Below are 19,729 nucleotides of genomic sequence, written 5' to 3'. Positions count from 1 at the left end.
ACAAGTTATAATGATTACAAGCATTATGTATACGAGACGATCTATCGTTTAGACATCTGTTAGACGCGTCAGCCGTTCAACTGACTACTTTTAGTCTCTTCCGCCAGAGGGCGTTTGCGGAAGCTGAGTTCTAGTAAGCAAACGCGACAATCATATCTCGACTCTTAAAAATCCCATTTAACTGATTTTGAAGTTCTAAAGGAGAACTTAATGTTTCAGCTCCGAACAAAATATCGTCCATGTACATGTCACCTCTTAGTACACGTGCTGCTAGAGCAAACTTATCTCCTTCGTCATTAGATAGCAGTACAAGCGATCACGTGGCTAAAAATGGTGCACTCACGGTACAATAAGTGGTTTTGGTTCCAAGGTTTCCCTTATTTTTTAGTTTGATACCTTTCCTGAACCTCTCATTTTCACCTCATATTTCGTTGCCATGATGCAAATTTAAAGTTAAGTGAAGTGAGCATTTAAGCGGGTGAATCTCTGAGTTTAGTCAGAGTGTGTTTTCGCTAGCCAGCGCAAGTTTCTTTCCTGACATTCCTGTTAGGCTTGTATGCCCATTTCGGATAATTGTCAAGCCTGTTAGATTTAGTTAAGTCCACCTAAGTTAGCTATACTTTAACGTGCTAATCTAACACTATTCTACTTGGACTTGAATTTGATTGCGTAATGACGTTTAAGTTCCACCCTAAGTAGTCGATGTTATTGTAATGTGGAAAGTACGTGTCTTTCAAAGCCAGATACTAGCCAGAGAAAAACAGGAATTGTATTACAACAAGAGAAGAATAGATTTTAATATAAAAAAAGGGGATAAGTCCTGAAAAGGAAACATTGGTTGTCCTGCGCCGCACTAGGTAAAGTGTCCAAAATTTTCCCCATATTTCAAGGTCCGTTCGTAATGGAAGGTATTTGTGGTTCTGTTTTATATTTAAAAGGAATTTTATATTATTCCAAATATATATGAACTTATAATGTCGAGAAACCTGAGTTGGTAAAAAAGGGGTTAAAACTAAATAAAATAATGAAAAAAATAAACACGTAAAACGCGTCGAATAATCGAGAATTTACAAAAACGCAAACTCAATGCATCAAGAAGATTTGAGATGCGAAACTAAAGGAACAAGTACTTACTGCTATTCATTAGCGGAGAGGTCTTTTATGGCTTATCCATCGCTCTGAGGGAAAGCGAACATACCGCTAGGCATCTAGACAATGGCCCATCTTAACAGCGTTTCCTGAAATTGAAACAGACGGTTTTGGAGAGAGTTGTTAGACAAAAATACAGCCGTTTTCAAAGCATTTCATTCTGAAGAATCAGGCCGTAAATAGGCTAGTCAAGAATTCTCCGCCCAGACCAAAGAAGTTCTTCGGCCACAACCGGCAAGCGTCCAGCACAAGGAGAGTAGGAACAGCACCAAAAGAAGGTAGCTCTGAATAGAGAAGTGAAACGGAAAATGCCGGCGACGGGAAAGTATGGAAACAACAGACCACTCCAACGTATCCGACATCAACAAGTGCACCAAGCTCCTTCCTGGGAGGAATTTCTAAACAAAAGGGTGTCGGAATTCGCCAAGCAAAAGCTAAGTCAAAACTATTGAAGAATAAAACGGACCGTTTACGCATCGGAACGTGTTCCGATGCGTGAACGAAGTTCAGGTGTTTGTGGGCTCCTGGGTTAGAAAACCCTCATCCCAGTCGAATGCATGGGTCTGTTTCCGAACTTTTGCTGAACGTGAAAAAACAAGGATTAGCAACTGAAGTGAGGCATAAGTTCCTTTTCATGAATGTTGTAGTAAATCTTGAGATTCAGTTCGAGTCTGGGAAGCAGGATAAGCAATATGGCAACGGGCGTCTTCCATATACATGACAAATATTTATTTAAGCTATGAAGACATTGAACAACAGAGTAGAAACATGATATTACACAGCACTTAGCACTTTTCGCTTATATGCGATACTCACCATTGACGTTGGCTAACTGCGTAGAAAAGTATTACGCAGCAGAAAACTTGCTTATCATGCGCATGCGCTAGGGAAATCAACGGCGGTTGCCAAAATACCCCGTTTCGACGTTGATTCTCCTATTCCTTCCTGAAATGTAAAACAAAATACATATTAAACACTATTCAATCCTATAATTGTACAACAGTTTTGATGTTTAACAGGAGTCAGAGGTTTGGTTAACATATCAGCTTCCATTTCACTGGTAGGTATGTACTGCACATCCAATTCACCGCGTTCATATACTTCACGCACAAAATGATGGCGAATGTCTATGTGCTTTGTACGCAAGTGACACACAGAGTTCTTCGTAATTTTCTGAGCTCCTTGATTGTCGCAGTATATTGTTGTTAGGTTTTCTATGTTATAACCCAGCTCTTTCAGGAAACGACGTAAGTAGACGGTTTCTTTGGCGGGCTCAGACAAAGCCATATATTCCGCCTCCGTTGAAGATAGAGCTACACTGCGTTGTTTTCGTCATTTCCAGGTTATGGCTGAACCTCTTAATATATATACAAAACCTGTGTATGATTTTCGATCATCGACATTTGATGCCCAATCTGCATCCACAAAAGCATTGAGTGGTTTTCCTGTTTTCGTATAAATTAGTCCTTGATCTTGCGTTCCCTTTAGATATCGAAGTATTCTTTTCGCAGCATGCCAATGTTCTTTTCCTGGATTGTTGTTAAATTGACTTAAGAAATTCACGGCGTATGTGATATCTGGCCTAGTAAGCTACTGAAAGGTACATTAGTGATCCGATCAGATTTCTAAATGGAACATTTTTCATGTCAGCGATTTCGTTTTCATTTTTAGGACTCATCTCTTTTGATAATTTTTTTGCTATTATCTATAGGTGAAGACACGGATTTAGCATTTTGCATATTATACCGATTTAAAATATCATCAATGTATTTCTTTTGAGAAATTTTAATTGAATTCTCATTTTGGCAAAATTCTATGCGTAAGCAATAATGTAATTTCCCCAAGTCTTTCATTTTGAAAGCAGAAGCTAAACTATCGCGAATTGTGTCCTACGTTTGCTTAGAATCGGTAAAAACGATAAGATCGTCGAAATAAACGATTATAATAGTCTCACTGTTAGATGTATTTTTAATATAAACACAATTATCTGAATTAAGAGATTTCAATTTCATAGATTTTAATTTTTCATCCAACTTTTTGTACCACTCACGTCCTGCCTGTTTAAGACCGTATAATGATCTCTTTAAAAGACACACTTTATCTGAATTATTTCATCGCGAAAACCTTCGGGAATTTCTATGTAGGTTTCTTAATCTAAATTTCCATTTACAAAGGCCATTACAAAATCTAATTGGAAACATTCGAGACTGTGTTCTACAGCGTAGGCTAAAACTGTTTTTATGGAACTTAATCTAGCAACAGGGGGAAAGTTTTCAGTGAAATCGAGACCAGGGATTTGAGCACACCCCTTAGCAACTAGCCTAGCTTTGTATTTTTCCATAGTGCTGTCATGATTATATTTTAATTTAAGAACTCATTTACTACCAATAACTTTATTGTTTTCATGTCTTTTTACTAATTTACAAGCCTTTTCTTGAACAAGCGAGTTAGTATAGTCTGACAGCATGGCATTATGCCAATTTTCAGCATATGATCCATTTAATGCTTCTTGCACCGTAGGATTAATGCTTTCCTCAACAACATTTTGAGTTTGTTCATTTTTATTTACAATTGTATTGTGATATTTCTTTTTAGGCCTTCCTGGCAAACCTGTTTTTATTTTATTGAGTCGACCAGGCCCCCTTTTAATCAGGATAGGAAGCATTGATTCGCTATCTAAATCACTTCTGCTTTCCTTTTCAGATTCAGAGTCAAGTGGCGACTCACTGCCTTCCAGAGGGGATGATGGTAAAAGTATAGTTTAGGGTACCCCTTGGCGAAACTTGGCGATTTTGGGCGGTATATGGATACCGATTTTGTGCAATTCTTTGACTCATTTTGACTTGCGAAGCGGCGATTTTTGCGCCGAAATCGCCAAAATAAAAAGCCAAAATAACAAGACAAACAATTGGACAAACTCCGTATCCATGTACACATCGACTTATTTTCACTTAAAAAAAAATCCCCGAATTGCACAAAAATGGCATTGCGCACTCTTTTAACTTTATCCATGTACACGTCGACCTATTTTTACTTAAAAAAAATCCCAGAATTGCACAAACGTGCATTGCGCACTCGCTTTACTTTGTCCATGTACACATCGATATATTTTCATTTAAAAAGTCAAAGGAGCACCAAATTCTACAATATAGGCAAACAAAAAATACAATATCTCAATAAAATACATTTTAAACCAAACAATAAAATAACATAAAAAAGGAAAAACATGTTATACATTTAAGCACTACCAAAAGCAAATATTCACTTACCATGATTTTCGAGTTCGCTTCGTACACCCAGAGCCATGTAAAAATCAAAATATCATACCCAAATGACTTTTTCAAACCAGGTGCTCTTTCTAATCGAAAGCTTCACATAGTGACCATCTGAATCTTTCTTCCTACAAACCCATTCAAATCCATCTAAACGGTTTTTACGTTCGACTACATGCATATCCTTTCTACATACAGGACACTTATAATGGCTAATAAGTAAACCTTCATTTACACACCAGTCAATTAAAGCTCTTTTCCCCTTTCGCTCCAAATCGTACAGAAACCTTAAACTAATCTTACTACATTCAGCCATTCTACCGTCTAAAGAATCAAACCAACACACACCACAAAAACGCTTACAAAACATCCCATGATTCAAAATTTCCCAGAATCATGCACCCGACTACGTCACAATAGGGTTTCCATAATATTCAACTGCCATAAATGAAATAGCAACTTGGCGATAAATCAAACAACAACTTTGCCATAATACAAGAGGTACCTTAAAGTCTACTTTACCCGGGATGATTTATCACAACATGCTTTATTTATAATTTTTCCTCCGGAGCGAAAGGCAGATATATTTCTTGCTCTGAGTCATAACTACAGCAGTTTTCAAACTCATTAGTAAATTTTACGTCTCTGCTTATTATCACTTTACGTGCCTCAGGATCCTAAAGTCTATACGCTTTTAATTCATCAGAATAGCCAATAAAAATACATTCTTATATCAAATTTGCCTATTCCTGGCCTTTTATTAAGTGGAAATGCTTTTTGGCTAAAGGTTCTGAAGTGAGAGACAGCTGGTACTCTGCCAAGCATCACTTCGTAAGGTGTTTTTATTTCGTTTTTTTAAACCTCGCGTTGGACCTCGATTTCGAATGTAAGCAGCCGTATTGACGGCTTCGGCCCAGAATTTCTGAGGCAGTTTGGATTGCAATAACAAACATTGCGCCATTGAAACTAAAGTGCGATTTAATTTTTCCGCGACGCCATTCTGGGCTGATGTGTAAGGAGTGCTCACTTCGTGTTTTATTCCCGCATAGTTAAGAAATTTATTAAAGTCTTTCCCTAAATATTCTAGCCCGTTATCGGTTCGCAGAATTCTGATTTTAGAGTTAAGTTTATTTTCAAAAGATGCTTTAAAATTTCTGAAAAGCCTCTTTAACCTCATCCTTAGATTTCAGAAAATAAACACGAACATATTGAGATTTATCATTGATAAATGTTGCGAAATAAAATGATCCACCTATTGATTCGGTTCTCATGGGACCACACAAATCAGAATGAATTAGATTTAACAATTCAGTACTTCTACGTATATTCAGATTCTTTGGGAAGGAGGGTTGCGGTTTGTTTACCCTGAAGGCATACCTTACAAGTAAAAAGAGAGTCATTTTGAGAAAAAGAAAGACCTCAAACCATATTATTTAATTGAAGTTTTTTAAGATCATTTTCATTTAAATCGCCAAATCTTAAATGGCACTGATCTATTTCATTAGCAATTGATACAGATTCAAATATTGGCATGACAAAATAAAGATTATTTTCGCGTTTAGCTAAAATTACTGTTTCGTTATTAGAATTAATTATTTGAGCACATTTTCCTTTGAAAATTACTGAAAGATTATTTGCAGTTACTTTAGACACTGAGATTAAATTATTTTTCAAATCAGGTACACATAATACATTTTTAAGTTTGATATTTTCAGTTTTAGAACCTATACGAACTTTAAATTTAACAGTTCCTTTTCCGATAGCTTTAACTATTTTATCAGCAGCTAATTTAACATAAGTATCACCTACCTCGTGAATTTCTTGAAACCATTCCTTGCTGTTATACATATGCGATGTTGCACCACTATCCAGACAAAAAATGTCTTTAGAATTACTATTTGTGCATTGTACGGTTTTTTCTTGCTCCCAGGAATTTTGATTTTCTGCAGACATCGCAGTTTCACTAAGGCGTTTGCTTTTAATTTCTTCTTTACTTTTCATCCTAAATTCCGATGTTCTGTGCCCATAGATATGGCAGAAGTTGCATCTGTAGTTAACTGGATACTATCTTCGGTTTGCAGACCTATCTGGTTTCAGTTTAGGAACCGGTCGTTGAGTATACTTCCGATTTTTTTAATAGAGCGCATGTTGTGGTTCAGAAAACGATGAATCTTTATTTTTGCGAGCGCTAGTTTCTTCCAACTGTTTAATTTTCAGCATTTCTGGAGGAGGCAGTTCATCACGAGATTCGATGGCTATTCGAAAGCTTTCATAAGAGTCCGGTATGCTATATAAAAGCAATATTGTAAGCAAATCATCCGCCATGTTTATTTCCATTTCTTTCAGTTTGTCCACAAGAATGAAAAAATCATTTAGATGATCAGTCATTTGTTAAGAATCACTCAATTTTGTAAAAAGCAATTTTTTTTAGAATTGTGGCCTTTCTAGCTCGATTCGTAAATAGAATGCAATTTACTCCATAGTTCATGAGAAGCTACACAGTTCTTTACTTGTGGAAGTTCACTGGGTGAGATGGATAGGATTATATCTGCTCGTGCTTTTGGGTCAATAGTTTTCCATTTAGCAAATTCTTCATCACCAGGTTCTGGTTTCGGAATCCCAATGATCATTTTTAATCAGTATTGCTTCCACTTGCAACTTCCACGTGTCAAAGTTGTCCTTGTTTAGCTTTTCAATTGACACTGTATTTGTCGTCGTCATTTTCATTTCAGTCGACGCAGCTTGGCTTGCGAAAGAATTTAACAATGGTGGTTGGGCTGCACAGTTAAGCACTGTCTGGGCCCATAACCAATGAAGAATAAAATGACGTCTTCCATATACATGACAAACATTTATTTAAGCTATGAAGACGTTGAACAACAAAGTAGAAACATGATATTACACAGCCTTAGCACTTCTCACTTACATGCGATACTCACCATTGACGTTGGCTAACTACGTAGAAAAGTATTACGCAGCAGAGAACTTGCTTATCATGCGCATGCGCTAGGGGAATCAACGGCGGTTGCCAACAACTATTCTATTTAAGTTTATTTTAATGCTAGTGCGAAGCTGGCGGAAAATATTTATTTCAGTTTTGCCTCCGTAGAGGACAATATTTATTTAAGGAAGAAGCTTTTCAAATCTTTTGTATTTCGCAAGAAGCTTACAATTCATTTTTGTACTTAGCAAGTAGCTTAAAATTTGTATTAAGAAAATAGGTTTAAAATGTTGTATGAAGTAACAAACTTTATCAAATAACCTTGGCGGATTTAGAACGAAATGCTAAATTTGGTCGTAGAGACTGATTTAGGAAATGTTTGTATGTTGTCAAGAAACAGCTTCGATACTCAAAAACTTTACAAAATTGTCGCGGGTAATTAATTTGAGTTTACTGTCAGCTAAGTTAAGTAAGAAATTACTTATGTAGAATAGAAAATGTTCAAATTCTGAAATACTTAAAGTATTGTGCATGCTTGAAATGTGTGCTTTGAATGAAAGAGTGGTCTAGTTTAGTTGTGAATTGTACTAAAAGTAAAATTAACTTAGAATGAATATTAATTAAAGTGTTAGCCTCTCCAGCCAACACTAAGTTCATTTTCATTAGCGTTAGCAGCTCAGGCTGAAAACTGATTGTAGGGTGTTTCTCTCAGTTCTAGGTTGTCTAATTCTAGCAAGTAGATGTCTGGTAGTCTGTAAGTGTGTAGAGACATTAGGTATTTTTTTAAGCTGGAAGCATGATAGAATGAGCAATGCCCTCGCCGGTACCCGAACCACAAACCTCTCGAATACGCGCTGATTGTGCTGACCACTACCCCACAAAGGCATGCTAAGAAGGTGGGAGAAATACGTTACATATTCCCACTTTTAAAGGGTAACTGGGGATTAGGTGGCCCAATCCCCAAATTCTGGTGGTGAAGAATCATCATTCACCACCTTTTTTAGTTCAAGTGCCACTGTAGAGACATTAGGTATTTTTTGAAGCTGGAAGCATGATAAATGAGCAGTGCCCTCCCCGGGATTCGAACCACAGACCTCTCGAATACACGCCAAGCATGCTGACCCCTACACCACGAAGGCAAGAAGGCGGGAGAAACACATTATAAGTGTTGTACGTATATTACATGAAGGACGCTCGCACATGCAGTAGACAGTGCTGGAGAGCAAGGGGTAATCTTAATGTGGGTAGAAAGATTAAAATGAGTAAATGTACCTGCATGACTAAACAACTTCGATACTAAAAAACTTTAGAAAATTGTTGCATGTAATTAATTTGGGTTTATTTTTAGCTACGTAAAGAAAGAAATTATTTATGCAAAAACGAAAATGCTTGAATTCTTAAATACTTAAAGTACTGTGCATGCTTGATATGTGTGCTTTGAATGAAAGAAGAGTCTAATTTAGTTGTGAAGAGTACTAAAGTTAAAATTAATTTAGAATGGATGTAAAGTGAAAAGTTAGGCTCTCCAGCCAACACTAAGTTAATTTTCATTAACGTTAGCATCTCAGGCTGAGAATTGATTGTAGGGTGTTTCTCTCAGTTCTAGGTGGTCTAGTTCTATCAAGTAGATATGGGGTAGTCGGTAAGTGTTGTACGCTTATTACATAAAGCACGCTATAAAAAATTATTTTAAGGTTGCTACCTTTCCTGAACCTCTCATTTTCCCCTCGCATATCCTTGCCAAAATGTAAATTTACAGTTAAGTGAAGTGAGTATTTAAGCGGGTGAATCTCTGAGTTTATTCAGAACGTGTTTTCGCTATCCAGCGTACGTTTCGTTTCTGACATTGCTGTTACGCTAGTACGTTCCTTGGCTATTTCGGATTATTGTCACGCCTGTTAGGTTTTGTTGAGTCAACCTAAGTTAGCCTTACTTTAACGTGCTAATCCAGCACTATTCTATAGACTGTTTAGACTACCTGGCAATGAACTGGGAAAATCTAAAAGCAATCTAAGAAATCATTCAGCACAGTCAAAGTCTTGACAGAATATCTTTAATAACCATAGGTCCTAAATACCTATCTTCCAAATTAGCTCTATAAATTCAGCTACAGATTTATTTAATTTTTAAGTAAATTTTAATATTTTATAGCGATTTTGGCTAGGCTTAGCGATATTAGAATGCTCCACCAATTGGGTACAAATGCTGATAGTCATATAACAGGCGGTGCAGGAACTCAGCTGGTGGTAAGTAAGTAAGTATTTAGACTTTTTAATTTGATTATTTAATTGATTGATTTATTATTATTAATTAATTTGATTGTGTAATAACGTTTAAGTTCCACCGCAGGTAGCCGGTGTTAGTGTAAACACGAAGTACTTGCTTTTCTGTTAATAGATGGAATTAATAAAGGGTTATTTTCACCCTTCTCTTGTGCTGGTATTTACTTCACACCTGTGCGAAAATTCACCAGGTTTATTGTAGAATCTAGTTCAGTTTATGTGGCCTAAAAAGGCTATATCTTACATGGTTAGATCAAAAGTTTTAATTGGCTTACCACGTCCAATCTCACGCAATCTGTTTGGATTTTCATAAAGTGGCTGGATCCTGTCTTAACGGTATTTTAACAACATACCTATCGATATTATATATTGTATATAATGTTCAGCAAAATGCTTCTGAAAATTAAATTTTCTTTATTTTGGGGTTTTCCAGTTCCAATGATCTCTGTTTCCCAAACTTTTTTTCCATTGATCTCTGTTTTCCAAACATTTTTCTTTTCATTGTTTTCTGCAAATCATTTTCTGTAACTAATTCTCATCTTACTACATATAAGAACACTGTATTTTGTAAAATTAATATTAATGTAATTAATTAATATTAGTCTTTTGTAAAATTAACATTTTGGGTGTAAATGTTCTGGTCTTAACAGCTCATAAAACCTTTTGCCTCTAAAGCACATCAATATCACCTTATTGTTAAAATTAACATCCGCCAGTTTTACATTATTTAATCCCTCTACCCAAGCATTTAATACTTTAGATGGTGTTAAATTAGTTATTTTTTGTGCAATTAGAAAATCCAGTTCCCGTTTAAAATTTCAATCCTTGTTTTTGATTGTGGCTATAGTACACTCCTTAATAATCAAGTAACTGCGGTGTTAGTTCTTTTCTCTTTTTAACTGAAAAGAACCTCTCTGCGCACCTTTTCATAACGAAATTTGACATTTATATTGCATCTTGTAGATCTTGGCACTTTAGAGACCGACCTAATTTATCTTTCAATAAACAAGTAGCTGTACTCAGCAAAACGGTTCGTTGATTATTATTCATAAAACTCGTTGGAGCAATCGAGTGCTTTGCACTTTCATTCAAAGAGGAATTTTCGTTTTCCACCCTTTGGTCATCAATCTTCGAACATGAGCTAAAATTGCAGTCCTTACATGTAATTGCGGTGGAATTGATTTTATTCTTCTCCCTTTAAAAATGCAGGCTTATGGGATGCCTTTTATCACACTCAAAACAGGATACTTTTGACTTACAGTTTTTAACACTATGATTAGAAGAAAGACAATTGAAACAAAGATTATGTTCTTTCACTATTTCTAACCTTTCATCCACGGACAGATTTTTCAAATTGAGGACACTTAAATAAAACGTGAGATCCTGTTCTACACAAAATACATTTTAAATTAATTATTCTTACTCCAGAAAAAGTCGTAGTAACTTCTGGACAATTCCGTTTTACTTTAAGAGTTGGTTTGGAGGCGCTAATTGCTCTAGCATGGTCCCTTAGAAATTCTAACAATTCATTTAAACTAGGCAAACTTTCTTTTTTAATGTGCCTTTCTCAACAGTTTCTTGTTAGAAACTAAATATTCAACACATATGCAAAAATGATATAAGCGAATCCACCTACTGTTTGTTCTAATATTTCTAACTCTCACTCATTCATTTGTGCCATCTGGCACGAGTGAATGGCAAACTATGACTCATTACGACTATGAGTCAGCTAATATGGCAGACTATGGCTCATTTCGCACATTCGGAGAGCTACGAAATCTCTTTAAATGCGCATGTATTTGTTCTCATATTTGAGTAACGTTCCTCTAACAATGACCAAGCAAGATCATAATTTGCATCCGCAATAGCAATCGATCGTATGATTCGCAAGGCATATCCTTTTAAAGAAGACTAAATATTGAAGAAATATTACAGCTTTTGATATGTTTGGATTTTGATGAACACTGGCTTTAAAATATCTCGAAATGATAACCAATTATGCAAATTGAAAATGAAAATAGGAAACGATATGTTTGGTAGTTTTATATTTAAAGATTGATTTGAAGTAAGAATAGAATTGGAGAATTTTTTTAACTCAAATTTCCGGTTATCAAATATTTCAATAACTTCTTCATGTTCACCAAAATATGTATTAATTTCGTTTTAATCACAAACATTGTAACTGGTTTCGATAATAACTTTAGAATCTAATTCTAAATTTTTAAACTTTTCTTCAATTAAATCAAAGTCAGTAACTTCAGAAAAACCAGTATCTGCTTACCTTCTGTTTTAGCTTAGTTAGTTGGGTTTTTAAAACCCTTTTTCACCAAAAGTTCTTTTAAACTCATTATAAATGTATAAAAGGAAACACTGACCCGAATCTATTGTTTTCATGCCAAATCGAAAGTGAGGAACGCTCTTGTCTCCCGTTCTTTTACTCCGATCGACGCATGACCATTATGTTTGCTTTCAAGTAATAATAACACTTAAGTGGACTGTAGCTTCCTTTTATTAATGGCAAAATGTATCATACTCACAATTATAAAAGTAATAACTCATGGCTTTCAAGGATCCTAATATAAGCACTTTCTCGTTCGCTGCCATCGGCCACATTCCTCACGCCACACTCCTCATGTCACCAGTCACGTTACTGCACTGCAGAGGAGTAGTAAGCGCGGGTAACCGTGCGGTCAAAGGATGCCGCCATGACGTAATAGAACAATGGGTGATTCAACGGGGGCGTGGCCTCTGCCATCTTGGATTTCCCCCGGAAGTGGCGACACCGGCGCCATATTGGATCACGTGACAACCGGAAGTGACGTAGATGGATGGGATGATGTAGACGGAATGACATGATGTATCGTTTTGTTTTTGATTCTGTGACAACGATCTTTCCAAAGTTTTTATTTTTTGTGGCAACGACACTATTTTTTATGTTTATGGTAACGATCGCTTAACACGTGTTTTTGAATGACATCATCCGTTTCTTGTTTGAGCACGTTTTTACAAAATGGCGTCAGGAGAGTGACATCACCCGTAACCTGTTGGAGCTTGTTATTTTACAAAATGGCGTCTGCCGTATCACACTTTTGTGTGCCTCCGCTTTAGGTGTAGGGATACTTTTCTGTGGACCAATCAGATTCTTTGAAATATGACCTCACCGTCTCTTAACCAATCATCGTTCAGATGAAATAAAGAGTTCCTACCTAATATAAGGTTATCCTGAGCAACGTTCCGCATTTCTTTCCTGCTGTCGACCTGAGTGTACGTACCTGCTTTTGCTTCGACAATCTTTCTTCACTGCTTCGAATGGATCAGCCACAAAACAACAAAGAAGTAAGTAACTTATTGAAAATTTACTGTTTTTAGAAGTTTAATCTTTAAAAATTGTGGAACAATGTGTATTTAATTTGGCTTTACTTTTTTCAGATGGAAAACTTGTTTGAGAAAAAACCTATGTCTTTGAACGATAAAGTGTTGAACCATGAAGACCGCACCCTAGTTGTTCCCAGAGAATCAACTAGCTCTTGTGCCAAAAGAAAAGCAGAAGAAACAACCCATTTTGAGAAAAAAGTACGTATTTGCGAAACGTAGTTTATATGTCAAAGTTGATATTGTATGTGACCCCATTTTTAATGTATTCTATACTAACTGTTTTTTTTTTTTCAGCGCAAAGGACTTTTCACCGAAGACGCTATTCCAGAGGAGCTCACTCACATGGGAAATAATGTCTTTGTGGGACCCAGCATTTACAAGGGAAAAGTGACTGTGCACATCCGAGAGTATGCCAAATATGGTAAAGCTTACTATCCGTCAAGACGAGGAGTGAATTTTGAGCCATGGTGTTTGAATGTTCTCGCAACCAACATGACAGTGGAGGAACCAGACCTGCTGACACTGAATCTGGAGTTGCCCAAGAACTTTGTAGTCACATATAAAGATTCCCACTTCACTCTGAAACAACTTTCTGCTCAAGGAGATGAAAAAAGTAGCCTCAGCATTACAACGACGCAGTGGGAAGAATTGATGTCCAACTTTAGCCGTATCAGCGATATTGTCACCAACCTCATTTATCAAAACATGAACTTTTGTGAAGCCTACGAAAGCGTATCCGACGAACCTGTCAGAGAGGAAAATCTACCCCAATCCTTTGACATTTCTATGGGAAGAGCGCGACTTCAAACCATTCTGAAGACGTCACTTGAAGAACTTCTTAATCAACAAGACGAACTGAAATATCCCTAGCTGAAAGACTGTGAAGAACTCGTTCATAAAACAGAAACTGTGAATGCCATTGCTCTGAGATTCAATGCTGTTGACATCGCCAGGCAATTTTATGGAAACATTTGGGGTGAAGAATCCTATTTAATGTTAGTGAAACCTGCTCACTACATTACCAAGGACTTTTTAAAATCTGTGTGTTTAAACCATGTACTCGATGAAGTAAGAAACACATTTTGTACTACCAATGGTGTCTTAGGTATTGAATACTATGAATATTTGTAAAATAATTAGGATGCTCAATAAATGTTATTTTATTTTACAACGATCTCATGACTGTCTCCAGGTTCAGACCTTATTTAAAAGAATTTATCTGTAATGATTACTCACATAAATTATTTTCAAAATACCTGTTGACTTTTATAGAGTATAAATAGTGTTGTTATTCTTAAACATGTATCATTCATTGTTCAGACTTTGAGATGTTAAGTAACATTCATTTTTCTCTCTTGTTTTTTAGACCTATTTCTAGAATCTTAATATACGTGAAACTAGTAAACTTTTTTTCTGTTCTAGTTAAACATATATAAATGAATATCAGTGTACGTTTAGATCATAACAACTGTTGCAATGAACGCAGCTCTTGCTCAGACCTATCGGGATCCTCAGGTCCCCGCAAGCTTCGGGGGTGTTGCTGCTTTGCATCGTGCTTTAAAAGGTCGCGTAAAAACAAAAGACATCCAGAAATGGTTGCAAACCAAGGATTCTTATACTTTGCACAAGCCTTTGAGGCACACGTTTCCCAGGAACAGAGTCATCGTAGGAGGCTTAAACGAGCAATTTCAATCTGATTTAGTGGATATGCAATCCCTGGCCTCTTTTAATGATGGATATAAATATTTGCTGACCTGTATAGATATCCTTTCCAAATACGCTTGGGCTATCCCTCTCAAAGATAAAACATCTGTGTCCATCCAATCCGCTTTCGAAAAGATATTTTCGGAACGTACACCCGAATCATTACAAACAGATGCAGGGAAAGAGTTTACCAATAAACAAGTTCAAAATTTTTTGAAAAAGAGAAACGTTCGCTTTTTTACGACACATAATACAACCAAAGCTTCTGTCGTAGAACGATTTAATCGAACTCTAAAAACAAAAATGTGGAAATACTTTACCGAAATGAATACACGAAAGTACATTGATGTGATTGATAAATTGATATCCAGTTATAACCATACATGGCATCGTAGTATTAAGACAGAACCTGTATCCGTTACGCTACAAAATCAAGAAAGAATTTGGAAAACATTATACGGACAGCAACCAGCACAAGTGCCTGTTTCTTCAGATTTAAAGATTGGAGATACGGTACGCATCAGCCGAGAAAAAATGGTCTTTGAGAAAGGATACGAACAAAATTGGACACGAGAAATTTTTACAATCTATAAAATTATTCGACGAATTCCTGTTGTCTATAAACTGAAAGATCTTGCAGGAGAAGTTATACAAGGAACGTTTTACAAACAAGAACTTCAAAAGGTTTCGGACTCTGGTTATTATCCTGTAGAAAAAGTTTTAAGAAAGAGGAAACGTCGCGGGAAAATAGAATATTTTGTGAAATTTCAGGGGTACCCCGAAAGCTTCAATGCTTGGGTGGAGGATGTGAGAAGGGTATAAAAGGCCCGTAAATTCTGCTTATCTGTCATTTGAACGAAACATGTCTTTCTTTATCACACTGATCAGCGACAGCTCCATGCGTTTTTTTCCAGACAACAAAATATCACAATTTACCACTCAGCTTCCTACTCCGATGGATTTAAATAGTCAGTGGGAGTTATCTCTTGTGGACTTTATTTACCCTCACACATGGTATAACGTCCGAAAAGACAGTAATTTATTTGGATTTGATTTGGGTGATGGAAAATTGGAAGGTCGAAGAGTGCCTCCAGGATGTTATGAAACGATACCAGATTTATTAAAAGCCATGAAAATACCTTCCCATAAAAATAAGATTGAATTCAGTTATCATCCTGTTACGAAAAAAGTGACCATTAAGACCGACGAAAACTGCAAAGTCATTCTTCACGAAGGATTAGCGGAGCTTCTAGGGTTCAAGCCGGGTGTTTACAAAGGATTGGAACAAAGTCCTTTTGTAGCCGATCCCAAAGTATCTTTTCCTGTCATGTATGTGTATTGCGATCTCGTAGAACCTCAAATTGTGGGAGATGTACAAGCCCCGTTGTTAAAAATTGTCACCGTAGAAGGAAATGACGGAGACATCATAAACGCTCATTACCCCCGGCCCTTTTACTTGCCAGTTATCCGTCAACATTTTCAGACTATACATATTGACATAAGACTTCACTCTGGAGATTTAGTACCATTCGAAAGAGGCAAAGTATTTCTTGTGTTGCATTTTCGTCTGAGACAAATTCTATAAAAGAAGCCTTCATTTGCATATTGATTTCATTTGGATTGTGTATGCAAGATTAGAAGCATCAAACATGCGGGTGCCTTATACGTGTTGCACGAAAAAATTTGAAGATTATTATTTAGCTCAAACTGGAAATGGATTACCTTACTATCAAGGAACCATTTTACAGAAAGGTTATGGTATTGGTGGATTTTTTGCAAAGCTGTTTCGCAGTGCTATGCCTTTTTTGATGAGTGGAGCCAAAACAGTCGGAAAAGAAGCCTTGCGGACTGGAACACAAATTGCAAACGACGTATTGTCGGGAGAAAATTTTAAAGTCTCCCTCAAAACCAGATCTAAAGAAGCTGGCAAAAAATTAGCGAGGAAAGCAGTTCAGAAAGCAGATGAGATGATTGGTCACGGAAGGTTTAAAAGGAAGCGCAAAACCCCCAAACACTTCATTTCGTCTAAAGCCAGGAAGGTGCAACGACGTGATATTTTTGACTCGTAATGGCTTTTCTGTTAAAAGATTCTCCGGAATGCGCAAAATCCGAATTGGATTTATTTTCGTTACCTCCCACACAAACAGTTATCGAAGAAGGTCAGTGGGTTGAATTTCATCCATTAGCCAATGTATCGGAAGGAAGTCCTGTCGAGTTCAATGTTTCTGGAAGCGGAGGCGACTACCTAGACTTATCACAGACACAACTCTACGTCAAAGTGAAAATTTTAAAAAATGATGGCAAGCCAATCACGGCTGAAAGTAAAGTGGGACCTGTCAATCTCTTTTTACATTCTATGTTTTCTCAAGTGGATATTAGCTTAAATGAAAGACTCGTTTCCACCAGTAATAACACGTATCCTTACAGGAGCCATGATAGAAAAATTATTGAATCATGGTTTTGATACGAAAACGTCTCAACTGTCACCAGAATTGTTTTTCAAATATACAGCAGGACGTATGAACGTTTTTGATATTCAAGACACTCAGCCGAATGAAGGATTCAACCAACGAGCAGAATTGTTTAAACTGAGTGCTTCGGTCGATATGATTGGCCGATTGCACTTGGATATGTTTCATCAGGAAAGACTTTTGCTGAATATGGTGGATATGAAAATTAAACTCATACGCAGCAAACCTGAATTTTGTTTATTGGGCGAAGGTGAATTTAAAGTTTTACTCGAACAAGCTTCATTGTTTGTACGCAAAGTGAGAGTCAGCCCAGGTGTTGTGCTAGGACATGCCAAAAGCCTAGAAAAATCAACAGCCAAATATCCCATTAATAGAGTGCTCTGCAAAGCCTATTCCATTCCAACGGGAAATATGAGTTTTATTCAAGACAATATTTTCATAGGTCAAATGCCTAATCGTATTGTGGTGGCATGTGTCGATAATGATGCCTTTAACGGAAACTATAAAAAGTCTCCTTTTGAATTTAAGCATTATAATATGAACTTTATAGGCGTTTATGTGGACGGGCAACCGGTACCTCATAATCCTCTTCATCCTAATTTTGACAAAAATCATTTCATACGAGCTTATCAGAATTTATTTATGAATGCAGACGACAGAGGACTTTACCTTTCAAGATCAGAATTTTCAAAAGGATATTCCTTATTTCGCTTCGACCTGTCACCTGACCTTTGTGATGGCTCTCATTTAAATCTAGTTCGACACAGCAACTTAAGATTAGAAATAAAATTTGGGACTCCCTTACAACAAACTGTTTCGTTATTAGTGTACGCTGAATTTGAAAATTTGATAGAAATCAATAAAGCTCGAAATATTCTGTACGATTTTGGAAACTGATGAATTCATCACAGATTCATCAAATCTTATCTCGAGATCCTATTTCTTTGAGATATTATGCGGGTGTTTTTCCTTGTGATAAAATACCTGCGATTCAAAGTTTTCCCTGTGCACTGGTGCTCAATACGGATAAACATGATGAAAAAGGAACTCATTGCTAGCTGTCTACATTGCAGACAAACAGACTCTGGAATTTTTTGACTCTTATGTACTCCCGCCTGAAGTATATGGAAAAGATATCACATTCTTTGTCAAGAAATATCGTCATGTTTGCTGGAACAAGATTTCGCTTCAGAGTTTAACTTCTAATGTATGTGGACATTATTGTATTTATTTCATTATTAAACGCTGTCAAGGACTCTGTATGGAACTCATTGTATCACCCTTAGATGGGAAGAATCATGATTTCCAAATATTTCAATTTGTCAAAAAAAGATATGGTGTAAATATGATTTTTAAAAAGTAAAGTTGCTTTAATTTGTAAAAATGTCTCTTGTGTTTCTTCTTTCTACACTTATTTAAACAAAATGAATAAATGTCTCATGCAAAAGGATTTTCGATAAAGTATAAAAGTCAGTGTTTTCTTAATATGCTGTCATTTCCAAAAATGGAACTGCCCAAGTTCGTACATCCTTCTACTTGTCTTCTGAGCGGACCTACCGGTTCGGGAAAAACATTTTTTGTGAAGAAATTGATAGATCATAAAATGTTCCATCCCATGCCGACCAATATTATTTATTGCTACGGAAGTTATCAACCTCTTTTTAATTCCATGAAAAAAGTAAATTTTGAAGAAGGATTACCATCTAACCTGCAGACTCTTCAAAATGCTTTAATTATCATAGACGATTTAATGTCTGAATTAGCAAGTGATACTCGCTTAAGCAAACTTTTTACAAAAGGAAGTCATCACCGAAACCTTTCAGTCGTTTTTATAACACAAAATCTTTTTCACCAAGGCAAGGAGATGAGAAATATTCATTTAAATTCCCATTACCTTGTCCTATACAAAAATCCTAGAGATAAAAGTCAAATTATGCATTTAGCTAAACAAATGTTCCCCGGAAAAGTAAAGGCCTTTCAAGAAATTTTTCAGGATGCTACTTCAACCCCATTTAGCTACTTGTTGATTGATTTACGACCTGAAACAAGTGAAACGCTTCGCCTTCGTACAGGCATCTTTCCTGGGGATAAATACTATGTCTACCAGCCCCGATAGTTCATTTCAGTTTTAGACGTCGAATGGCTAACATGTCTTCTCCCATCGTGATCGATTTCGAAGGTTTTCAGTGGATGCCTCATTATTACATTGTTAAAGAATTAGCTTTTTACTCCGTGCATGAAGGATATCACAGTTGCTGGTCATTTTTACCTCCTCAGCCTTGGAAAACATTATCACGATCTCAGCAAAAGTGTTTTGCTTGGGTCACAAGAAATCGTCATCATGTGAATTGGAGTGAGGGTGTATTACCTTATACTCATCTTCGTATTATTCTGCAATATTTGTCATCTATTTATTCTGTCATATACGTGAAAGGATTAGAAAAGAAATTATTTTTAGAAAATTTATTATGTAGAGACATCATAAATCTAGACTGTCCTAAGATAGAGAATTTAAAAAAGAAAAGTTCTTTAACA

At 36.3% G+C, this 19,729-nt stretch overlaps 1 protein-coding gene across 1 annotated transcript; it reads left to right on the top strand.

The window, feature by feature from the left end:
* The first annotated feature begins 12,437 nt into the window (after positions 1 to 12,437).
* On the top strand, positions 12,438 to 14,181 carry LOC118195088 (uncharacterized). The gene is made up of 3 exons (XM_085809279.1): positions 12,438 to 12,980; positions 13,074 to 13,217; positions 13,314 to 14,181. Exons 1-3 carry the CDS (start codon positions 12,954 to 12,956, stop codon positions 13,887 to 13,889), a joined length of 747 nt encoding a protein of 248 aa, XP_085665405.1. The 5' UTR covers positions 12,438 to 12,953; the 3' UTR covers positions 13,890 to 14,181.
* The last annotated feature ends 5,548 nt before the right edge of the window (positions 14,182 to 19,729 follow it).

Source organism: Stegodyphus dumicola, chromosome X2 (genome assembly GCF_044657685.1).
Source record: "Stegodyphus dumicola isolate Sdum_Otavi_A_Nest chromosome X2, ASM4465768v1".
NCBI classification, from domain to species: Eukaryota; Metazoa; Arthropoda; class Arachnida; order Araneae; family Eresidae; genus Stegodyphus; species Stegodyphus dumicola.
Note: the sequence above shows the minus strand (reverse complement) of the source record. Positions and strands in the feature narration are given on the sequence as shown.